The 23522-nt window shown below is 33.3% G+C and overlaps 1 protein-coding gene across 2 annotated transcripts; it reads left to right on the forward strand.

Moving 5' to 3' along the window:
- Positions 1-6125: 6125 nt before the first annotated feature.
- LOC126708624 (CSC1-like protein At1g32090) lies at positions 6126-21140 on the forward strand. 2 transcript variants are annotated; one of them, XM_050408438.1, is made up of 12 exons: positions 6432-6577; positions 7584-7680; positions 8355-8507; positions 10131-10266; positions 13791-13892; positions 14070-14189; positions 14316-14396; positions 14577-14917; positions 16855-17100; positions 18211-18535; positions 19031-19264; positions 20611-21140. In XM_050408438.1, the coding sequence occupies exons 3-12, from the start codon at positions 8374-8376 to the stop codon at positions 20959-20961; spliced, it is 2070 nt and encodes a 689-aa protein (XP_050264395.1). In that variant the 5' UTR covers positions 6432-6577; positions 7584-7680; positions 8355-8373; the 3' UTR covers positions 20962-21140. The 2 variants fall into 2 exon arrangements, with proteins under 2 accessions (XP_050264394.1, XP_050264395.1); XM_050408437.1 differs by lacking the exon at positions 7584-7680 and having other exon boundaries at positions 6126-6577.
- The last annotated feature ends 2382 nt before the right edge of the window (positions 21141-23522 follow it).

Here is a 23522-nt window from a genome sequence, read left to right on the forward strand (position 1 = left end):
TTAGAATAAAATAAGTTCTAAATGTAGCATTTTATTTCAAGCAAAACTAACAACACAATATGTATATATATATATATATATATATAAGTAAAATAAGTTCTAAATGTAGCATTTTATTTTGAGCAAAACTAATAACACAATAAATCTATATATATTTAAAAGTTGAAGCCTAATATTTATTATTGCTATTCTTTTATAAGCCACCTCATCCGCCATGTCATTAGCCGCATCATTATTTTTTTCATATTTATTTTTACCTTTAATTTTTTTGAAAATATTAAATATATAAATATATTGACTTTACAAATTCATATTAGAAGGTTTTAACTTTACATATTCATGTACTTTAATTTAGATGTTATAACTGAATAACAAATCAATGAAAAATCAAATCAAAAGTATTGTCTATACATATTCATCTTGGGTGGTTTTAACTTTACATATAATTTTGCCCATTTATCTTCCTTTATTTTGGCTCTTCTTATTTTCATTTTCTTATTATAAATTTGTCACTTTCTCCTATTATATGCATATTTTTCCTACACAAAAAATATTATTTCTCTCTCTCAATTTTGTTGTTGGATATTTTTGTTTTTCTTGAACCTCTACTTCAAATTGATGAATATTTGTGTTATTTAGAGCTCTAATTTTGGTTGTTTATAACTAAAAAATGAAACCAATGAAGAATGAAATATAATAACTTAGTATATTTATATTTAATATCAATTAAATAAAAATATATATGGTAAAGAAGAATAGTAACATACCTAGGAGTAGGATTGAGAGTAAATGTGAAATTAAGAAAAAAATAAGGAACTAATTTAAATTTTTGCTTTTGAGGTGTATGATTGTTTAACTATACATGTGGTCACTCTCTTGGAATTGGAAATCTATAGAGCATTTATCAAACTACTTGATCAAATAGAGAAAAAAGTTCAGAAAACATAGAAGGAATAAAGAGAGATAGAGAGAATGAGGAAAGAATCACAAATATAGATGCAGATTTGTTGGTTGTAACAGTGATGTAATTTTTGTTGATGAAGAATAAAAGTGTAGGGAAAAACAACTTCATTCTGCTGTCAAGGACAAAGTAAGCTAAAGTCTTGAAAAAAAGTTTTTTTTTATTTATTTTTTTTTAATGAATGAGCAAAATTTTGAAAATTTTTTTTTCATTCTTATAAAATTAAATATTTTAATAGTAGTGCTATTGACACAACACTTTCACAACAAAATTTAGGTGGCAAATTGTTAAAAGTAGGTAAAAAAGTGATGTATTAGCAACAAAAAAATGACAAAATTTAGCTACAAAATTGGTTGTAGTCTAAGGCTACAACCTTACTCGATAAAAAAAATATTATTACATATTTAAAAAAAAAAACAATTGTTTAATTGCATGTTCTTTACCCTCTTAATACACATATCAAATTTTGTGTTAATTGGATATTATTTACTATATGATTTATAAGCTTATATTTTATGCATAATTTTAAATTACAAAACTTGCAATTTAAACAATTTATTGATGATATAGGTATTTATCTTTAATTTTTTTAGAAATTTTGTAAGCATAGAGGATATAAGAAGAAGATGTAATCCAATGGTGGATTTGTCAAAATCCTTCAATAAATATATTGAGTAAGGTTGTGAGTCTTAGACTATAACCAATTTTATAGCTAAACTATCCATACAAAAAAAAATGTAAAAAAGTTATGCTAGTTTTGGGTGTAGATAAAAAAAAACTAACTACAACTTACCACTTAACCTTTATTATTATGAAAATACTGTGAAAATAGCATTAAAATAATCATATTCAAGCTTAATTTAGTTTTTTTTTGTTAGTTTCAACATATGATGTCCGCTCCTGTTAATAGCTCTATCATCAAACCAAGACACTACTCAGTTTTTAGTGTATGTGGGGATTGAACTCAGATCTCTAATTTAACTATCAGAGACTTTACCAATTAAATTAACTAGAACCTACTAAACTTAATTTAGTTGGGTTTTAGTATTACGACGTTCAAATTTTTATTTGGGAAGGGGGGGGTGAAAACAATTTTATTTTTGGCCTGATGGACTGCATGTAATGCCGCCCCTGGCCATTGCGAACAAGGTTCGTTAACAGAGAGCTGATATGGAAGAATTTCAATAATTGTAGGGCGAATGTGGTGGAAAGGCAAGTGGTGCATTTGTTGATGTTTTAGTTATTCAATGGCTTGTGTGCGAATTTGGTTTTCTTTTCACCCCTGCCCCTGCCCCTGCCCTGGTGATGCAAAACACACGGAACACCCAAAATACAGCTATGTATATATATATTCAGAAGAAGTGAAGTTTTAACTTTTAAGCGAATAAAGGAGAAATAAGAAGTTTGGTAACACCGAAAGTAACCTCATTTTTTTAAAAGTAAAAGCACCTTTTTCAGCATGGGCAAAAAAAAAAAACAGTATGGATAGTGTTATTTTAGTGTGTCTTTGTGCCACTAGGCATTAAAAAAACGAGAGAGCATAAAGACAAACACGATTGTGTCACGGATAGAATCTAATCACGAGGCCTCAACAATATTAGCTAACGCACCATCAAAATAATGCTGAGCTGGGAACCAAAAGACAAATAAAAAACCCACTTCTATCACCATATTTACATCCAGAGTGGAAAAGTGCTTATTTTATTTAGGCAATTTTATTCTAAATTGCTATCAACTCATGTTGTTTAATAAATACAGTATAAACAAAGTTATGTAACCAAATTCTTAGTATTCATTTGGATAGCTTATTTTTTGCCAATTTATTTTTGTTATTATTTATGGGCCTTATTGTATTTTTTGGTATTATTCATAAGTACTACTGTACTATTACAGCTAACTTTTACAAATTTATAGTGTTTTCAATAAAAAATTTTTAATTTCAGCAAAATAAGCAGATCTCAAACAGACACTTAGGTACTGTTTGGATACTGATGAAAACCAAGCGTTTGTGTTTTCTTTTTTTTAGAAGCACATTTCATGCTTTTTCAATGGGTCCCGTGTACTGTTCACGGGACTCACAAACCTTTTTTTAGCAAAATTTTCATTAAAAATAAGTGCCACGATACTATTTACATATTTAAAAACTATTTTATTACAGTATTTTCAGCTTTTAATGAAATAAACGGTATCGAAAGAAACCTTTAGTCCTACAAAAACTATTAATCTCAGTGTCTCACCATAAATGACTACCAAAGGGTTTAGGTGGTCCACACTCAATCATTCACCCCATCCATTATAGATTGAGCTACCAAAATTACTTTTTTTTTTTTTTTTTTGAAATTCTTTTTTATATATACATAGAAGTAATAGAACCTTTTTTGTTCCTTCTTAAAAAACACTTTTTATTTATTTATTTATTTTTTTTAAGGATGTATACATAGAACCACTTATTACACCTTTAACCTTTTTGACAGTTTTCTTTTAAAAGAAGAAAAAAAGGGGGTACTTTTGCCTTTCTCTTTTTTTTTGATGTGACTTTTGCCTTTCTAGACAAACGAATCACAACCGTTTCTTGTAGATAAAGTTATTTGAACAGTTTCAAAAAGTTCTAGTTTCTTGGGTGAATAAAACAAATCCCATCCGAAAAGAAAGTATGCCAATATAATTTAGGTTTCGTTTGATAATGTTATTCTAATATCATTGTTTAAGTATTGTAGAAATATATATGAAGTGAAAAAGTGTTATGAAAATATGTGTAGATAAAAAAATATTGTAAAAATATGTATTGTATTGTTTAAATAACACAACCAAACAAATCCTTAATCTCACAATATTTCAAGCAATTCTCCGATTAAAAAGTATAATAATAAAATAATTTTACTGTATTTTCATTGCAACAAACTTGTTTTATCTTTTAAGTAATGATGGATCTAAGTATTTGAATATGAGATAAAAGACATAATTTTTTGATAATTTTTATAATAATTTTTTTTAAAGTTAAGTTATTTAAAAAAATAGATTTATTAAATTTATTTGAGTTGTAGTTTTTCTTCATGTTAAAAGGGAGGGTAACAAATTAGCTCATGCCCTGGCTAAACGAGTAATTCTATCTGCAGATTTTGATATGTGGTTAGAACTTAAAAGTTCTACCAATAGATTTGGAAACGGTATTTTCAAAAATGATTTACTTTAATTAAATTTATTACATTCTTCTAAAACAAATTTAAAAAAAACTGAGATAAAATATAAAATAAAAAACCTTTTATGAAATGGACACTAGCGGAAGTAATGACAAAAAATTAGTTTTAATTAAAATAGGTGGATATGTGGCAAGTTTTTATTGATGGAGTATAGAGTGAAACAAGAAAAATGGGACAAAGGATTTGAACTCCTCATAGAGTGGGCTTGAGCCAGTTGAATGTGATTGGTCCTCAAGCTCGATGTCTTGCCTTCACTAGCTAAAGTTTGTAGATTCCAGATGACTCATATTGAGCTTGGCAAACGATTAGAGTGACAATAACTATTGAGATTGAGAAAGTAAAAAGGAGAAAAAAATTTGAAATTTGAAAAGCTTTTAGATTACTTAGTAACTGATTTTGACATGTGGGGTCAGTTGCTCATAGGAGTTTGATTAACAGTGAGGATTATTGTACAATATGCAACTAATTTGAGTTAAGTTCTCCTAAATCATAAAAAAAAAAAAACTTTCTCAAAAAAAAATCATAAAAATTGAAAAAAAAAAGTATGTTGTTTTGTTCTCAAAATATTTACAAAAATGCAATAAAAAAAAATGTGAACCAAAAATAGCTATGGTTTGTTCTAAAAAAAAAAAAAAAATTTTTTTTACACAATAAATTTCAGACAATTTTTTTTAATAAAAATCTATTTCTTAAAACAACTTGACAAACAATCAATCTCTTGTGGAACCCATCATTTTTGTTCTTTAAAGTTTAAATCAAGAAAATTGTTTTATAAACTGAATACCAAACAATCTTTTATGTGTTCGAATTTTGATACAACTTTTCAAAAAGAAAAAAGATTTTATCCATTTTTTCTGAAACAAAATAATTCATAATAAGTTGCGATTATTTTTGAAATTCCGAGTCTATTTGATAATCTCATAATCAATAACTTCTTTTATAAAAACAAAATCCCTATTATCTTCTTTAGTCCCCTTCTTTTAGTAAAAATATTTTATTTCATTTTTTTATTCTAATTTATGTTCTATAAATTACAACTTATCATTTATTCATTTAAATTTATTTATAAATAATCAAAAGTTTATAATGGAAAAGAATCAATTCCCAATGTTATTGCCAAATAGTATATTGGTTTTCTGCGATTTTTGCTTTACCTAATAAAAAGGGTAAATGGTTTTTCAAATAATGACAGCGGCCCGCGGGTCATGTGGCGTTGATATAGCGAGCTAATGATGGCATCCAGCTTTCAGCTTTCAATTTCATGCCGTGTGAAAAAAGTGGTATAACCAAAACAGACAACTGAGAGAGTGAGAGACCAATGAGGTAGAGAGAGAAAAAGAAAGACTCCTCAGCAGCTTCTTTTTCTCTTTAACTGAAGAAATTGACCAAAGGAAAATCAACACTAGTCACTAATGACTATACACACACACACACACACAAACCACGCACAGAAACAATCCCAACAACAACAAAAAAAAAACCATCTTTTTATTATTTTTTTAATCTGCCATCCCAAGAAAGCAATCTTCACATGCACCCATTTCTCAAAGTGATCCCGACAAAAAAATTTCTAAAAATCTACTATTTGGCAAATTTTGCCCTTAATAAGACATTAAAGAGTTTCATAAAATAAGAAATAATAACAAGGAAAGAGAAAGAGAGAAAGTTATTATTTTCTCTCTTTAAATAGAAGAAATTGACCAAAAGAAACTACAATGAGAGAGAGCACACACACGACACATAAATCCACACATAAAAACAAATCCCCAAAACCAAAAAAACACATTTTTTTCCCCCCACCATCCCAGAAATCACTCTTGCACATGCACCCATGTCTAAAGGTGCTCCCAAGTCAATCCTCAGCAACCAAAATCAATTTATGGGTAACTAACAGATCAAAATCACATGATACGCCCACTTTATTATTTTTATTAAAATATAGAAAAAGACACATTCATTCTTTCCCTTCTTTCTCTGTTATCTTCTATTCCTTCTGTAGCTCTCTCACTTCTTCAACACACTTCTCTCTCTCTCTCTCTCTCTCTCTCTCTCTCTCTCTCTTTTTCTAAAAATTGTTCATTGTTGAATACATACACACAACAATGGCAACTCTTGCTGATATTGGGGTCTCAGCATTCATCAACATAGTCACTGCCTTTACTTTCCTTCTAGCCTTTGCTCTCCTTAGAATCCAACCCATCAATGACAGAGTTTACTTTCCCAAGTGGTACATCAGTGGAGGAAGAAGTAGCCCAAGGCGGCATAGGAACTTTGTGGCCAAATTTGTCAACCTCAATATCAAGACTTATCTTACCTTCTTGAACTGGATGCCACAGGCTATGAGGATGACTGAGACTGAGATTATCAACCATGCTGGCCTTGACTCTGCTGTTTTCTTGAGAATTTACACTCTTGGGTACTCTCTATCTTCCTTGTTGTTTTTTTTTTTTTTTACTCGAGAAAGTGGAATTTTTTTGCTACAATCTTAAATGTTCTGTGCTCTATATATGTTGGTCATGAATAATTAGTTTTTGTCACGTGAGATTCTTTTCTGGGGTACTCAATTTCCCTGTTATTTTTTTAAGTGTTTTTTGTAGCATTTTTTTAAAAACAAAGTTCTCTTTGAAGTTTTTGACCTCTTCTCTGTGTTGTTTACCCAAAACTTGACGTTCCAGTTTTCTTTTCTTTTCCTTTCTACGTATTTTGTTCAGCTTGTTGCTTTCTTATGAAGATTCTTTTGGAGAAAAAGAAAAAAAGTTTGGAGGGGTATATGCAATTTTCACCTTCTTATCTTTGATTTTGAGCATTGTTTCATGCTTACTTATTATTTGATTTTCCTCAAGTTTCTTTTCTCCACTCGTTTTCTATGTACCATGCTCACTAGTATATATTTTTTTGTTAAAAAAAAAAAAAAAAAGTCATAAGGTTTGAGTTTGATAATCGGCCTCTTCAACCACCTCCCTCAAACCCTGCGAAGGTGGGAGCCTAATGCACTGAGAATGGCCTTAATTTTACAAGACAAGCTGTAATTAATTGGCAATGGTTTGCTTCAGACCTTTGCTTTTGTAATTAGTTATAGGTCAATAAAATTGTTAACTCTCGGTGTTCCTCTACATTCTTGGTTCCTTTAAGAATTTGCATTCTGGGGTTTCAACTTCACTAATTTTTCTTACTTTGTCCAAATTGTGTAGTTGTTGGTGTTGCTAAATGCTAGTAAAAATTTGACAATTAGGACTATTACAAATTATGGTATGCTCAAGATTGGGTTGGAATATAAGTTCATATGTGGATGTTGCTTATATTTGAGAGGAAAATTCTTAGGCTTTGGAATAAGAAATTTTATATTATCCTTTTGCCTCTGTGTGTCTATGCCATTGTTTTAAGCTGTTCACAGTTTGATACACTAGTACCCTGTTCTACAGCTGAGAAATAGCAGGAAAAATTATGAAAATTCAAAGAACCTGATGGGCCTTCACTCTATGCTAACATCGTATTAAGAGTTCTCGAATTCTTAATCCTGTAAGGTTCTAAATTTATATATCCTTCTTAGTAATTCAGTGTTCAATGGTTATGGGTATTGGTTAATTTCAAAGTATCCATTTTTTGACAGAAAAACTCTAATTACCCTTCTTTAGGATTGAGCTTTGCTACTCGAGCATGTCTGCATGTAGTTATTGCTAGTGTTAGGTTCTTGGGACTTTGGACTGGAAAAGAAACGGTGAAATTTCCAATTTCCTTGAAATTTTCCTCCTCCATCGTTATTAATTTTTACTATCCTCATTATATATTCAAAGTTTCAAAATTTTGGCACTAGGCACATCGTTAAAATGCTTTGATAATGCAACATTTCTGTAGGCAAATTATAGTGTTTGCATTTTAAATTTGGAGAAATTGCTGAGTCTTGATTATGAACCAAACTAAATTGAATGTGATGTGTTTTGTTGTATTCAAGTGTCACTTGACTCTTAATCCAAAATTAAGCTCCTTTCTGACATCCAATCTTGGTCAGTATGAGGTTATGAGCATAACATCCACATCAAGGGTAAGACCTTTATGGTTGAGATGGAGTTCATCTGGTTCAGTTTTATGTTCTTTAAAGTTGCATCTGCTTTGAGTTATATCATCTGCTTAATATTCACTCAGGAACATTGTTGGCAATTTTGTAACCATATTTTTTCTTTGCTATCTGACAGCTTAAAGATTTTTGTACCAATGACAGTCCTGGCACTCCTTATCCTTATACCAGTCAATATATCTAGTGGAACATTATCTTTCCTTAAAAAAGAACTGGTTACGAGTGATATCGATAAGCTTTCAATATCAAATGTTCGTCCTGAATCTATAAGGTAACAAAGCATAATACTGATTTACTGAACATCTAGTTTGTTGTTTGTTTGTTAAATGCTTCACTGGGAGATATTGCATGGCAAATATGTTTAAAACACATTCTGGAATCTCCTCAGCGCACTAGATAGCTCATAGAAATACTGTATAATAATTAATAACAGGCATGAAAAAACTGAGAACCCTTGCTTTGTATTTGTTCACAATCTTATAAATGATTCTACCACTAAATTGACAAAAAATAAAGGATGCAATAAATTCTGTCAATAAAGTGAACCTCCATGGTAGGCATGTGGCCATAGATTCCTTAAATGGTTCTTAGTAAAATTTCTATTGTAATACGAAGAAATCAATTTAAATATAAATCACCTTTTTAAAATTTTATTTTTATTTTTTTGAAAACTTAACATCAAGCAACTTTAGGTCTTTGAATTTTCAAATGTGACTTAAAGCAAGAGTAGGTACTGACTAGAGTTGTTACAATAGTGCAATGTTTGTTGAGCATTCGTTTGTTAAGCTTGTATGGAGAGATATATGAATTTTTCTATTGGATTAAAATTTGTACAAGAACATGGTCCTTTCCCTCCTATTGAGTCAAAAATCTGTAAAGACCAAAAATTATGATAGAGATATAGCTCCCAAAGTAGGGGTTTCATTCAAAGTGTGGAGGCTTTTTAGCATTGGAGCATTACAGCATTCTGTTTAGGAGAATCCTGATACTGTGAGATTGATCTAGTATGACAGGAGATGGATGGTTCAATTATCTGGGATGAAACATATTGTGGAATGTATCTTTAATTGGTGTCTTTCAAGGATGACCAACATTTACTTTTCTCTTCCTGTAATCCATAATGTAGGAGTTAAGAGCTATTCTGTAGGGTGACTGATTGACTTCCCTTTTGGGAATTTAAAAAAAAGTGTGCATGATATGTCTAGAATTAAACATAGCTTACAGTACTTAAGCGAAAAAGTAGTTACATATTAGCTAGGAGGTCATGCTAAACATTAGAGTTTTCTTAATCTTATATTATAGATTTTCCAACGCTCAAAAAAGTGGTGCATCAATTTGTGACATGACAAGAATGTTGCAGAGGTCAGTAACTGCTGCTTCATGCATGATTTGTGCCTTCATTCCTTCAACAAAATCAGGGCTTTTGGCCAAAATTTTACAATTTAGATTATGCAATTTTTCGTGAATTAGATCTTCTGTCCCTCACTAATAAATGGGGAGATGAGGCATGGTGATTACAACTAGTAGTTTTGTCAAACAACCCCAGAAATGTCAGATGGTGATTGGTGGCTTACAATTCCTCCTTTTTCTCTCTCTCTCTCTGTCATGTTCTTTAGCAGTGTAAATAGATGACAGAAACTTGTACATGTTGGACCAAAATTTTTACTTCCCATCTGTATCTTGTTTGGCTATATTCCTGCTACAGTACACGTTTCACTTAGCACAGCCTAATGATACAAACAATATAGGCAACAACACAAGTACATTTGGTTGGCGACCTTCTATCCATGCGCACGTGCACACACATGTTTGTTTTTTTTTTTTTCCTCTTTTAAACTTATCTCCTTCTAGTTAATGCCAATTGTCTGAAAACATCATAATATTTAAATCTCAGGTTTTTTTTCCACATTGGATTGCAATACTTGTTCACAATATGGACTTGCTTCATGCTATACAAGGAATATGATTATGTTGCATCGATGAGGTTGCATTTCTTGGCTTCACAACGCAGGCGTGTGGAGCAGTTCACGGTTAGTTGGACCAATAATTTCTCAAAAATAATCTGAGTAGAATTTTAAGCATTTTTTCAGTAAGAGAAAATAGCCATGTGATTGTTTGTCAATTTGCTTGTCGTATATCTGCTAAATAATGTGCAGTTTGATATGCAAGCTGTTTTTCATCATTAATTATCTGGCATGTCTTATTACATATCTTCATTATACATAACAGGCTTATTAATGTGCAGTTTGATATGCAAGCTTTGTGTATGAAATGCTATATAATAAAATCTGTGTGGGAAACATTGCAGCAAGTGGCTCAACGTACTTTTTCTATGTGTTGCACTATAAGTAATTAAAATTATTAACAAAATTTGGTCTAAGTAAAAGTCTTTTTTCAAAGGTACAAGAAGTTTAAAAATACTACTTTGATCAACATTATTTTACAATGAGTACATTTACAAGGGGGATCCCTTACCTCTACGCCCTTTGATCACAGTCCCCATGGTCACTAATACAACGAACTTGGCGCCTCTGTTACCCTGATCTCCAGTGGTAGTAACTAAAGCAAATTGGTAAGTAGAATAAATAATGAAATCACTGCTAGAGTCAGATAATGAGACCTAACAAAGATGATTAGAAACCTCACTTAGGGAACAAAACTCTTTTCTTGCCAAGATTTGAGATTTGACAGGAACAAATGATGGAGGAAGGCCAGACACAAACCAAGCAATGTGCATACACTTATCGCTGCATTGCTTTTACATCTGCGAAGATGGGTCGACAGATTGTTTCATGAGTTCCAATCTTGCAATTCCTCCACCGTTTTAGGAATAATACTTTCTTAATAGTAATAGAAAATAGAAGTAACATAAACTTCAACTAATAATTCTCCATTGACTTCTCCCATAACTGTTGAAATTCTAAAATCAGAAGAAAAGAGTCTACCAATCCAAATGCTTTGCAAACGTCGCAAGACAACTGCATAAAAAACTTATTACTAATTTTATATATGCTGGTATTTTATAAATGTTGTGTTGTAATACTTATAATTGTAATATACCTATAATGGTAATAGTAGACAACAAGATTTTACATGTTTGAACATGACTAACCCATCAAAATAACGCCGTGCATTGTGTGGGTTAGCGACTAGTTATATATATATATATATAAAAACCTATTCCACAAAAAAACTACGAATTTGGGCATCTTTTGTTCTCCAATCACTATATTTCTCATTAGTTGGTGCAGGGGGATCTGTCCCCAAACGAAATACTAAATTTTTTCTTACCCAGCAAAAACACTTTTTGCCCATTAAGCATGATTTTTGTTACTCAATTTAATGGAGGTCATCGAAAATTATTCAAGGAGAAAAAAAAGGGCTAGGATCAAAATCTTTCTTTGGCTCCATGACGTCGGCTAATTAAGAGATGATGTACAATTAACCAATTGTGACAAACTCCATGATCAAAATTGGTTGTATGGGCTCTTGTTATTGGGCTTGAGTTTGTCGGTGGGAGGCAAGGACCACCGCGACGATTGTTGATTGTGGTTGGCAATGATTGAATGAGATTGATTGGTGGTCGGCGGTGGTTGGGTATTATTTATGGGTGGGGTCGGTCATGGTCAATTGTGGTTGCCAATGGTTGATTGTGGAGTCTGGGAAGTCAGTGATGGTTGATTGTATCTTTTAAGTTAAAAAGATATGGCTCTTCACTAAAGATTAAATTAATGAGAGTAGTTTTGGAAACTTGTATATTTTTAGTTAAAAAGACTATGTATGGTGCAGACACAAGGTACAAGCCCCCAATTATACACATTTATGGGAGGAAAAGCAAAAAGAAGACGGCCCAACCTGTGGCCTTATGGACGGAGCCTGTTTGTTACTGGGCTTGAGATTTAGCAAACCCAAGGGTTTCTTTATGCATTTTATTGTTAGTTATTTAAGCACTTTTCTGATTATTATAAAACAGTTTTGAGAATTATAAAATTATTGTGTTTCTTTTTACACTGGTGCCGACTCCAGTTTGCTTGGTGCTAACTCCTAGGGTTTAGTCTTGATTCCATTGTTGTTTGATTGTTCTATTGAAATAGTGTGGTTGTCCTACGTCAGTTTTGGTATCAGAGCCGACTTCCGGTCCATACAAAACTGACGTAAGACAACCACACTATTTCAATAGAACAATCAAACAATAATGGAGTCAAGACTAAACCCTAGGAGTCAGCACCTAAGGGTTGCTTGGAGTTAGCATCAAGCAAATTGGAGTCAGCATCAAGCAAATTGGAGTCAGCACCAGTGTAAAAAGAAACACAATAATTTTATAATTCTCAAAACTATCTTACAGTAATCAGAAAAGTGCTTAAATATCTAACAATAAAATGCATAAAGAAACCCTAATTATTAAATTCTTGGGCTTGCTTAATCTCAAGTCCAATAACTAAAAGGCTCCATCTATAAGGCCACAGGTTAGGCCGTCTTCTTTTTGCTTTTCCTCCCATACATGCATATAATTGGGGGCTTGTACCTTGTGTCCGCACCACTATGCATTGATGCCTAGGAAGCACGAGTGCGGATTTGGGTTCAGGTGCGGGTGCGGTGAGGTGACTCAGCAATTTTTGAAAAATTAGGGTGTGGGTGCAGTGGGATATGTTTATTAATAAATTATTAAATATATTTTTATTTATATTTTCTATATATTGGTAAGCATAGTTTTTCATATAATGGTAAACATATACTCATTTAAGAGCAATAGTAGATAATAAAGTGACAAAATTTAGGGTTTGAGATGATTTTAGGGTTTTTTCTTTAAACTAGGATGTCAAAATGATGTGTTTTGACAAAATTTTTTTATGTTTTTTTTTATTTTTTTAACCACTTATTTCGGCCCATATCGGACCAATTTGGGCCCTGTTTTGGCCCGTTTCAGACCGTATAGGCCCCAATAGGAAAAAAAAAAAAAAAAAAAAGGGTCACGGACCTGTGTGCAGCTGCCTCCATGGCCGCACGGTGTGTCCGTGCGTATTGGACTCGGGTGTGCTGACCCAATCGGCATACCTGTGCTTTCCAGATTGATGCTCCCTTAAAAAGTTTGGTTTTCTAAACAAGATCAACAAAATGAGACAAAAGGAGAATTATTTATATATTACGTATTAAGTACAAAATAACCAAACTATCCTTATAACATATACAATATTACTCACAACAATAAGTATAGGATGGCTTATAAGTGTCTAAACTATTGTACTCCCTTTGGGGTGGGCTTGGGAGTTGGCTTATGGTGCCTGGTTCTGGTTGTTCTTTATCGGGCCTTTTACCTTTCTTCTTTTTTTTGCATGGTGCACAATCTGATGGAACCCTGATGAAGGATACATGAGTAAAACATTAATGATGTTAATTTTAATTATAAATATTATTAGAGCAATGTGTTCATCAAGTCTAAGAACCCTTTGGACTTGGATTGTATGATGAAATACATTTTGATTTCTTAAATTTGTCTCTATAAGATTTTTAAATTCATGGAAAATAATTTTATTTTTGCATTTATTTTTTGCAGGTAGTGGTAAGGAATGTGCCATATGTTCCTGGTCACTCGGTATCTGATACTATTGATCACTTCTTTCAAACTAATCATCCAAATGATTATCTCTGTCACCAGGTACTATATTTTCGTAAAAGAATATTAATGGGTAACATTCCATTTCCATTTAATAATTCTAATCCAACTGGGATAATTTATTGGACAGACAATATACTGATGTTTGTGTCCCTACTTTCCTTATAAATCTTTGGTTAGTCTACATTATTTCATGATAGCATGTTTATATTTGTTCAGGCAGTCTACAATGCAAACAAGTATGCTAAACTCGTGAGAAAAAGAGAGAGGCTCCAAAATTGGCTTGACTATAACCAGCTGAAGTTTGAAAGGCACCCAGAAAAGAGGCCAACTAAAAAGGTAGTTTGTTCTTATGAACTGAAATATAGCAAATGTGATTTGTTGAATGTATATCTACACATTTTTACAATTCACCATTTGATTATTGAGGCTTTAAATTTGATGGTTTGATTTTTACGTTTTCAGACAGGATTTTTGGGGCTTTGGGGTGGAAGGGTTGATTCCATTGAGTACTACAAACAACATATTAAGCAGCTTGACAAAACAGTAAGTCATGACCTCTAACTCATCCTTAATCTATTCAAACTTTTGTGTTATTTCATGTTTCAACTCATAAAAAATCTTCCTTAAGATGAGTTTTGACTCAGCATAACTCATTTAGTCTTCTCTATTGCTTTGTGAATTGTTGAATTGCTTTAATCTAATATCTGCATCCTTCTGTGCTAGTTGACACTGGAGCGAGAGAAAATTGTCAAAGACCCAAAAGCTATCCTGCCAGTTGCCTTTGTTTCATTTAATTCCCGTTGGGGGGCTGCTGTTTGTGCACAGACACAGCAAAGCAAAAATCCCACACTTTGGTTGACAAATTGGGCCCCAGAACCTCGTGATGTCTATTGGCGGAACTTGGCCATACCATTTGTTTCTTTAAGTATCCGTAAACTTTTAATATCACTGACAGTGTTTGCTTTGGTGTTCTTCTACATGATTCCCATTGCATTTGTGCAATCCCTTGCAAATCTGGAAGGTCTTGAAAGAGTAGCTCCTTTTCTCAGGCCTGTGATAGAACTGTAAGTAAACTTATCTAAATGTATAGTTTTTGAATAGTATGATTATATAAACTGTGAGCAACCTTATTTGGAATTAGATTTTGTGAATTTTATGATTATGTAAAATATATGAATTGCGTTAGTTTGTTGCTTGATGTCGAAAAACCTCTCATGTTAAAGTTCTTTACTTTAATTACTAGAAACCTGTGGCTGTCTATTTTGATCATTTGGCATTGACAATGTTCCTTTTTTCTTTAAAAAAGCATATGACTGGTGTCGTTTTGTACTTGGCTCACAAGGTTAGTTTTTGCTAATAGCATCAGAATGCATGGTCATTTTGTGCTAGCTTTGTCTTGTAGTGATTGTCTAATTTAAATTACCATCATCAACACATGTGGTTTAGAGCACTAGCATCAGTTGTGCCGAGCCAAATGTCATTTTACTGCACCAAAACTTACTTTATCTATTTTAATACACCATTTTACAATACACCTTACATCATATCTTCTATTTTAACATTCAATACATTAAAATAATATAAGCAAACATTTTTCATTCATTCATTTTTCTCTCTCTCTCTCTCTCCTTCCTTCTGAACAGTCTCTTCCTCCCCCAATTCAAATTTTTCCTCTTCTCAAAACCCAAACACCACCGACCCAGCACCACTGACCCAGTAACCACCACTGACCAGCAACTGCCCACAACCCAGAAAAGCCAGTACCTACCCAGCAACCACCACCGACAACAACTGCCCACAACCGAATTGACCCAGCACCACCGCCCACAACCCACAACCCAGCACCACCTCCCTCTCTCCATTCGACCCAACAACCACCATATCCCAAATTTGAAATGCCCAAACCCAAAAACCCATTGAAATATTACCCAAACCCACCACCGTGAGAGGCAAGATAGAGAGAGAATTTGGCTGAGAAAGCTAGCTAATAGAGGGAGAAAGAGAAAGCAGTGTGTTTTGTTGAGGGATATTGGTTGAGAGGGCAATCCTTCGGTCAAGAGAGAGAGAAGAAGAAGAGGAAGAGGAAGAGGAGAGAATGAGAGAGAAGAGATTCAGAGAGATATTTTTTATTATAGGAAGAGAGAGAAAGTTGAATAAAATAATGCCCAAAAATTATAGCACGAGTCCATACCGTGCCATTTGTAGAACATCACTGTAGCACCATGATATTTCTTTTGGCATTTGGCACATCTCATGAAGCAAAAATTTTGGTGTTTGGTGTGCCAAATGCTAAAAATTTAGCATTTGGCACACTTGATGCCAATGCTCTTAGAAGGTATTACTTACTCAAAGAAAAAGGGGGAAAAAGTTGCTTTAGAAGGTATATGAAAGTTACTGATTCACCATGCCTTACACCAATTTGAAAATGTGAATATAAGTTTCTCCTTATGTGTTGTAATGAGAACTGGATATGCCTATCCTGATTTCTAATGATTTTAATAAATCAGAATGGTCAAAATCCTATTATAACATACTAATAATGGGTTATTTCCATGACCATGCATAAATGGTTGATGAACTTTTTCATATCCATTTATTCTTCATGTGGCTTTACCTTATCCACCAATAGGGCTCATTTTTCTCTCTATGCAATGACAATATAATCTTTATATCTGCTATTTGAATCTCTCAATTTATGTTTCTTACAGTGCTTCATTTATGCTACCTTTAAAACTAAATGTACTATCATTTTTTGTTAATAATATGAATTTTCAAATTGCTACCAAGTTGGGAATTGATTCAATTATAAACCTTTAAAATATATACTTATGTTTGGAGTTGACTGATTGATCTGCTGGTGCTTTCTCACCATTATTTGTGAGACATAGCATTTTTCTTATATCATGGTCACTGTAGTAGACTACTCTAATCTAGTAGTTTTTTATTCTAAAATTTGTTTTTCTCTTACCATCCTTACAACTTTTCTATCAATGTCGTGCAGAAAATTCATTAAGTCATTCCTGCAGGGCTTCCTTCCAGGTCTAGCCCTCAAAATCTTTCTATACATTCTTCCAACAGTTTTGATGATCATGTCAAAAATTGAGGGACATATAGCAATGTCAACACTAGAACGGAGAGCATCAGCAAAGTACTATTATTTTATGTTAGTGAATGTATTCTTGGGAAGTATCGTGACTGGAACAGCATTTGAGCAATTGCATGCTTTCCTTCACCAATCTCCTACACAGTAATATTCCATATCTTATTACTTAAGCTTTTATTATTTACATGTTTGAGTACCATACTTATTATAGGTTGACAGCTAGCATAAAATTTAATCATTTTATTATTATGATGACTATTATAATTGTTTACAGTATTGTATACATTTCAATAGCATGTGCATTTTGTGTATTTATCCTGAGAGATGCCATACGGTTGTTCAAATGAGATGATATCTAATTGTCAGTTTATGTTCTGCACTTCAGTTTTCCATAAAATGAGGTATCGTATTCTGGTGAACACAGTTATGGGATTATAAATTTGCTTGGGCTAATTGGAATTTTGTTGTTATTTCTGATGCACTATATATTTCCCATTGGTGTTCCAGATTTTTTTTTTCTTAAGAAATCAAATTTATTGAATATTATATAGGTTTTGATTAAAAGAATTGTTTATCTTCTTCCGTTCTTTTAAGCTACAAGCCATTTTTATATTGAGGTCTTTCTCATAGAAAAGAAATGAAAAGACAAATTTTAAATGATAATAAATTTTTTTTTAAAGTTTTTATTTTGTTTTGTTTTTGGAAAATGAAGGCTTTATAGGAATATCATATCTGTGCATGCATATTTTGAAAAGCAGTGATTTCTCTTTTTGGTAGAAGGTCCACATTATGCTTTGGAAGTAAAAGTTTGTCGCTTATCTCCATAAAGGTCCATTATGATCCATTTAGCCTTTTGATCCTAAACTGAAAAAGTAAATCAACAAAATAAAAAACAAAACTATAACATTGGTTTTGTATATCTGCAATACATTTTTGACAAAAGGGCAAGAGCTACAAATTTGCACCACTATAACTTCATTACTTGTCATGGCAGTCATAAAAATTATCTAGTTGTATCATTGCAATTAGAATCATACCTAAATTATTGCTTGATATCCGCATATAATTTCTTATGCAAATAGTTCCATTATATTCCAATCTTAATAGTCATGCTTCCAATATGTCACCTAATTGTTCTATGGATTTTTGTTTTACATACAACAATAAAAAAAAAAAAAATTATAAATTTTTCTATAACTATAATTTATGCATCCAGCTTGATTAATTTTTGTTGAATCTCATTCTTTATAATAGGATTCCTAGAACCATTGGGGTCTCCATACCAATGAAAGCTACTTTCTTCATCACATATATAATGGTTGATGGGTGGGCTGGCATTGCTAGCGAGATTCTTCGATTGAAGCCATTGGTAATATATCATCTAAAGAACATGTTTCTGGTGAAAACTGAAAGGGACAGAGTAAAGGCAATGAGGCCTGGGAGTGTTGATTTCCCAGAGACTCTCCCAAGTCTCCAATTGTATTTCCTGTTGGGGCTTGTGTATGCCGTAGTTACTCCAATCCTTCTTCCTTTCATACTAGTCTTCTTCGCCTTGGCCTACTTAGTTTACCGCCACCAGGTCAGTTTATTCACATAGCTTTATTTTGCTTTATAGAGGCATTAGGAATGATTAGAATTTAGGAATTACATTGCAGGATTTGTAAGAACAATTAAGAAACATGTAATATTGAATATGTGCTAGATGAAAGAGTTTAATATAAAGAAAAGCACATGTAAGTCAAATTTGATAGTAGTTAAATATTTATTCACTGAGCACAATATTGGAAAATGATACAAATTATTTATTTTTCCTTAAGTTTAGCATATATCTTCATCAAAATTGTATAGGTATTTGATTAGATATATTGATAACAAAAAATACTAATATTTGTAGGGCTTCTCCTTTTTATTTATTTATTATTTTTTTGGTGTTTTTGTGGGGGGGGGGGGGGTTAGGGTTGTTTGAGGGTAGATATGAACTTGTTTCTATGATCATATATTTGAATTATATTTTTTTGTGGTTTGTTATTTTTCAAATTCTTCTTGTAATGTTAGACCCCGTTTGATTTCACAGATAATCAATGTATACAATCAACAATATGAGAGTGTTGCTGCGTTCTGGCCACATGTCCACAGCCGCATAATAGCAAGCTTGTTGATATCCCAACTTCTTTTGCTGGGACTGCTTAGTACAAAAAAAGCTGCCAATTCCACTCCTTTGCTTGTTATTTTGCCCATATTGACATTGTCATTCCATAAATATTGCAAACATCGCTTTGAGCCTGCATTTAGGAAATACCCACTTGAGGTAAGCTCCAAACAATGCCAACAATTAACTGATAATTCTTTTCTACTTATGCTTTAGTAATATATTCAACATAAATAGCTAATCTATTCAAATGATAAACTTTTGCAGATGAAATTGCATTAATAATACATATAATAAAATGAAAACTAGACCAAAAAAAAAGAGGACATAATAATTAAGGAGGTTACAGAGACTATGACTTTGGATAGAATAGAATGGAGAAAAAGAATACACGTGGCCAACCCTGACTAATTTTGTTGAGAATCCATAGCCGACCCCAAAAATTTGAGACTAAGGCTTTGTTGTTGTATAATAAAATGAAAATTAACTACCCTTTTGTTTAAAACGTGTCATTAGGCTTGATGATAAAGTCTAGCGATTGTTGTACTCATAGTTCAGTTCAAGTCTCTCAAAGACATTTCAAATTTAAATCATCCTCACTGTTTTTAGCCCCTCCCCTGACTAGCTACCTGTAAAAAGAAGGGAACATTTTGAGAAAACAACTTTCCCTCTAGTTACATGGTTTTATAAGTGAACCGGGCCAACCACTTTTAACATAATTTCCACACATGTTGCTTTGTTCCTTATTTAAGGCAGAATGCCTTCACTTTTAAAATAAAATTTTGATCCTTAAACGTTTGATTTCTTTTGCAAACTGGTTTCTCCAACCTTATACCTTTGACAGAGTTCATGTAAGTTTGACTGTTGCATCCAAACAGTTAAATTATTTTTTATCAAAGCAGCCTGAATGTATGAATTTTATGTTAAATAATGGGTGTTTCATGACACAGTAAATCATGTTTGGACGAAACCCCTTTCTGGATGGATGCCTATTATGTAGGAGGGAAAGACCCACTAGCATTGTTCCTATTTTTGGATGAGGGAGATGGGGAGAGAGAAGAGAAGAGGAGACAGTGACTGGAATATATTAATTTTCTAGTATATTTTTGCCACCTTCTCTTCTTTCCCTCTATCTCCTTCCATTCCAAACATACTATGTTAGCATGTGCTAAAAATAGAACAGACATAACTAGACTGCCCATATTAAATTTACTTGTCCCAAATATCCACAACAATTATGCCATATCTTTTTTGTGTTAGATGGTGATTTGCTATGGGTTCATTTTGTTAATATAGATGAGACCAACTTTTATTCAGCAATTCAGTGATAAAACAAAGGGCATTTGTGAGAGTTCAAGGAGACTAAAGTTTTGGATGGATAAGTTTGTGCTTCTTGATTATTCATGTGATGGCTTTTGATTTTTTTTTTTTAGTTGACTCAAAAGAGGCATGTCAGTTTTTATTAGGATGCTGATAAAATTATTTTTTCTTTGTTCGTTGATCAGGAAGCCATGGCAAAGGACATATTGGAACGGACTACAGAACCCAACCTGAACTTAAAAGCTTGTTTAGCCGATGCGTATTTGCACCCAATTTTCCATTCATTTGAGGAAGAAGAGGAGTTAGTTGAGGTGAGAGTCGACAAACATCAAACCCACGGAGTTGCTCCCTCAGCGGGTGAAATCAGCTCCCCCTCCCCACCCCATGATGTCCATCATTCTCCATCCCCACCTCATTATGTTAATTATCCATCCTCCCCACCTCAATTTGTCTATCATCCCTCCTCCCCACCCCAATATGTTTATCATCCCTCTTCTCCACCACGCTACGACTATCGTTATGAAGTTGAGCCTTGAACTAATACTCCTAGCGTGCTTAAGAGAAACCCTTGCCAGTTCTTTTAGTCCATATAGCATCTTATCACTGTGCATTGAGGTTGTCTATCTAATTGTAATTAATGTTTTCATCAATGTATTGTGGTTGGGTTATGGCATTTTCTTCTATTATAATTGAGGTTACACGTCTTTTATTGTCAGGATGTTAGAAATGAAAGCTTATAATCTTTGAAATTTCAGTCAAAACAGGATATTATAGTAAGAAATAAATAGATATATACCCCGGCATCAGATAAGACTAATCGACAGACTCTTTAGCCTTTCCTTTTCCATCTAATTTAATCGGTTTATATTCATTCGAGGATAATAAGATGTTTAGAAATTACTTCAATTCCAACCTCCCCCTATAAATTTGGTGGTTTCCTTTTCCCGTGATCTCTGGGAAATATAATTGAAAGCATCAAGCTTTTGGAACAAGTTCCTCAAGCATTTTATTTATTTATTTTTCTAAGGGGGTGTATGGCATGTCAGATCTTGACCAATTAGGAATAATAGTACCGTATCATCATTATCATGTCAAATTTGAGTTCAATCCATGTTAAATTCCGGGTTTAATTTGTTTGGGAGTTCATAACGAAATAGAATGGAATGTAATTAATGAGTAAATTATGAAGGAATGAAATGCAATTGAATATTTTTAAGTAGTGAAATGAATGGAAAAGAATGTAATACTTTTTGCATGTTTTAAAATAAATGATGGAAATGAATATTAGGTAAGTAACTATGTTTGGAAGTTAATAGAAAGTGTGGGGGTGACAAACTAGGGAGCTTATACCAATGTATATGTTGGGCCAAGGGCCCAGTCCAAGGAAGAATTCTTTCTTAGCCAATCAAGGCTGAGGACAAAGGGAACAACCTACCATTGAGAGTGATACTCCGGACCATTCCATGAAAGAGGATAAGTATTAAGAAAGAAAAGGACAAAGGGAGGCATGGAAATGTCTGAGGCCGAGGACAAAGGGAACAACCTGCCATTGAGAGTGATACCCCGGATCATTCCATGGAAGAGGATAAGTATTAAAAAAGAAAAGGACGAAGGGAGGCATGGAAATATCTGAGAGAAAGCTACTACTATTGCATTAAGTGCTCTGCAACTAACTGAACCCTGCTTTTCAGCCTTTACAACCACTCCCAACGACTTTGGGGAGGGATTGATGGGATAAGTATCAGCACTATCAATCTAAATCTACACGTGGACGGTGGAAATGAGAGGAAGATAGTATAAATAGAGGAGAAGGGGAGAACAAAAGGAGAAGGGGACTTGTAATAGAGGATGACGAACAATATATTAAGAATCAACCTTCTCGGACAAAGTCCGAGGACGTCTCTCCCTAGTAAACATATGTAATCTTTCTTTCTTTATCATTTATACCTATTGGTCGATCGTTTGATTCGCTAAGGTCCAAGTTTCCAACCCATTTTCTATAAATTCATTGTATTAGGCTTATGGGACCAAGACTCCATGCACCTTGGACTTGGGCCCTAAAATTGTGACCCTACAATTGGCGCTGTCTATGGGAACCTAGTGTTTTAGAGAGTTGAACGCTCAACATACCGAGGCAATGTAGTGATATATCGACCATTGGTGGAGGAGACCATTTTGGTCATGCTGTATGCTACGCTGAGGATTGCTCCGTACGGAACAATATTGGGGGCTTTCAATATCAAATATATATCTTGTGCCTCCATCAAGGGCCATATTCTCATGGACCTGGCGGTTGAGACCGCTGAACCCTTGCCAGATGAAATGACAGAAGTATAGCACGTAGATGGAAAATTAGTTGGCACGGTCTCGCTGCATGGAATCCTTTGTCCAGAATGGTGCATGTTGATATCACTACAAATCAAAGATGATCCAAAGTGGGGCTAGTTATACCATCTCTATAAAGTGCTTAAACAGAATCCAATGCATGTCTGAATCCTCGGACATTAACACTATACCATATCTATAATGTGCTTAAACAGAACCCAATGCATGTCTGAATCCTCGGACATTAACACTATACCATCTCTATAATGTGCTTAAACAGAACCCAAGGCATGCCTGAGTCCTCGGACCAGATCCTTGGGGGAAATTAACACTATACCATTTCTATAAAGTGCTTAAACAGAACCCAAGGCATGCCTGAGTCCTCAGACCATATGCTTGGGGGAAATTAACACTATACCATCTTTATAAAGTGCTTAAACAGAACCCAAGACATGCCTAAGTCCTCGGACCAGATACTTGGGGAAAATTAACACTAGACCATCTCTATAAAGTGCTTAAATAGAACCTAAGGCATGTTTGAGTCCTTGGACCAGACGTTCGGGGAAAATTAATACTGACTTCTCTATAAAGTGCTTAAACAGAACCCAAGGCATGCCTGAGTCCTCGGACTAGACGCTCGAGGAAAATTAACACTAACTTCTCTATAAAGTGCTTAAATAGAACCTAACGCATGCCTGCGTCCTCGGACTAGACGCTTAGAAAAAATTAACGCTATAACATTATCATAAATGTTGAATAGAACCCTAGTACT

This window comes from Quercus robur, chromosome 12, assembly GCF_932294415.1.
Source record: "Quercus robur chromosome 12, dhQueRobu3.1, whole genome shotgun sequence".
In the NCBI taxonomy this organism is placed as follows: domain Eukaryota; kingdom Viridiplantae; phylum Streptophyta; class Magnoliopsida; order Fagales; family Fagaceae; genus Quercus; species Quercus robur.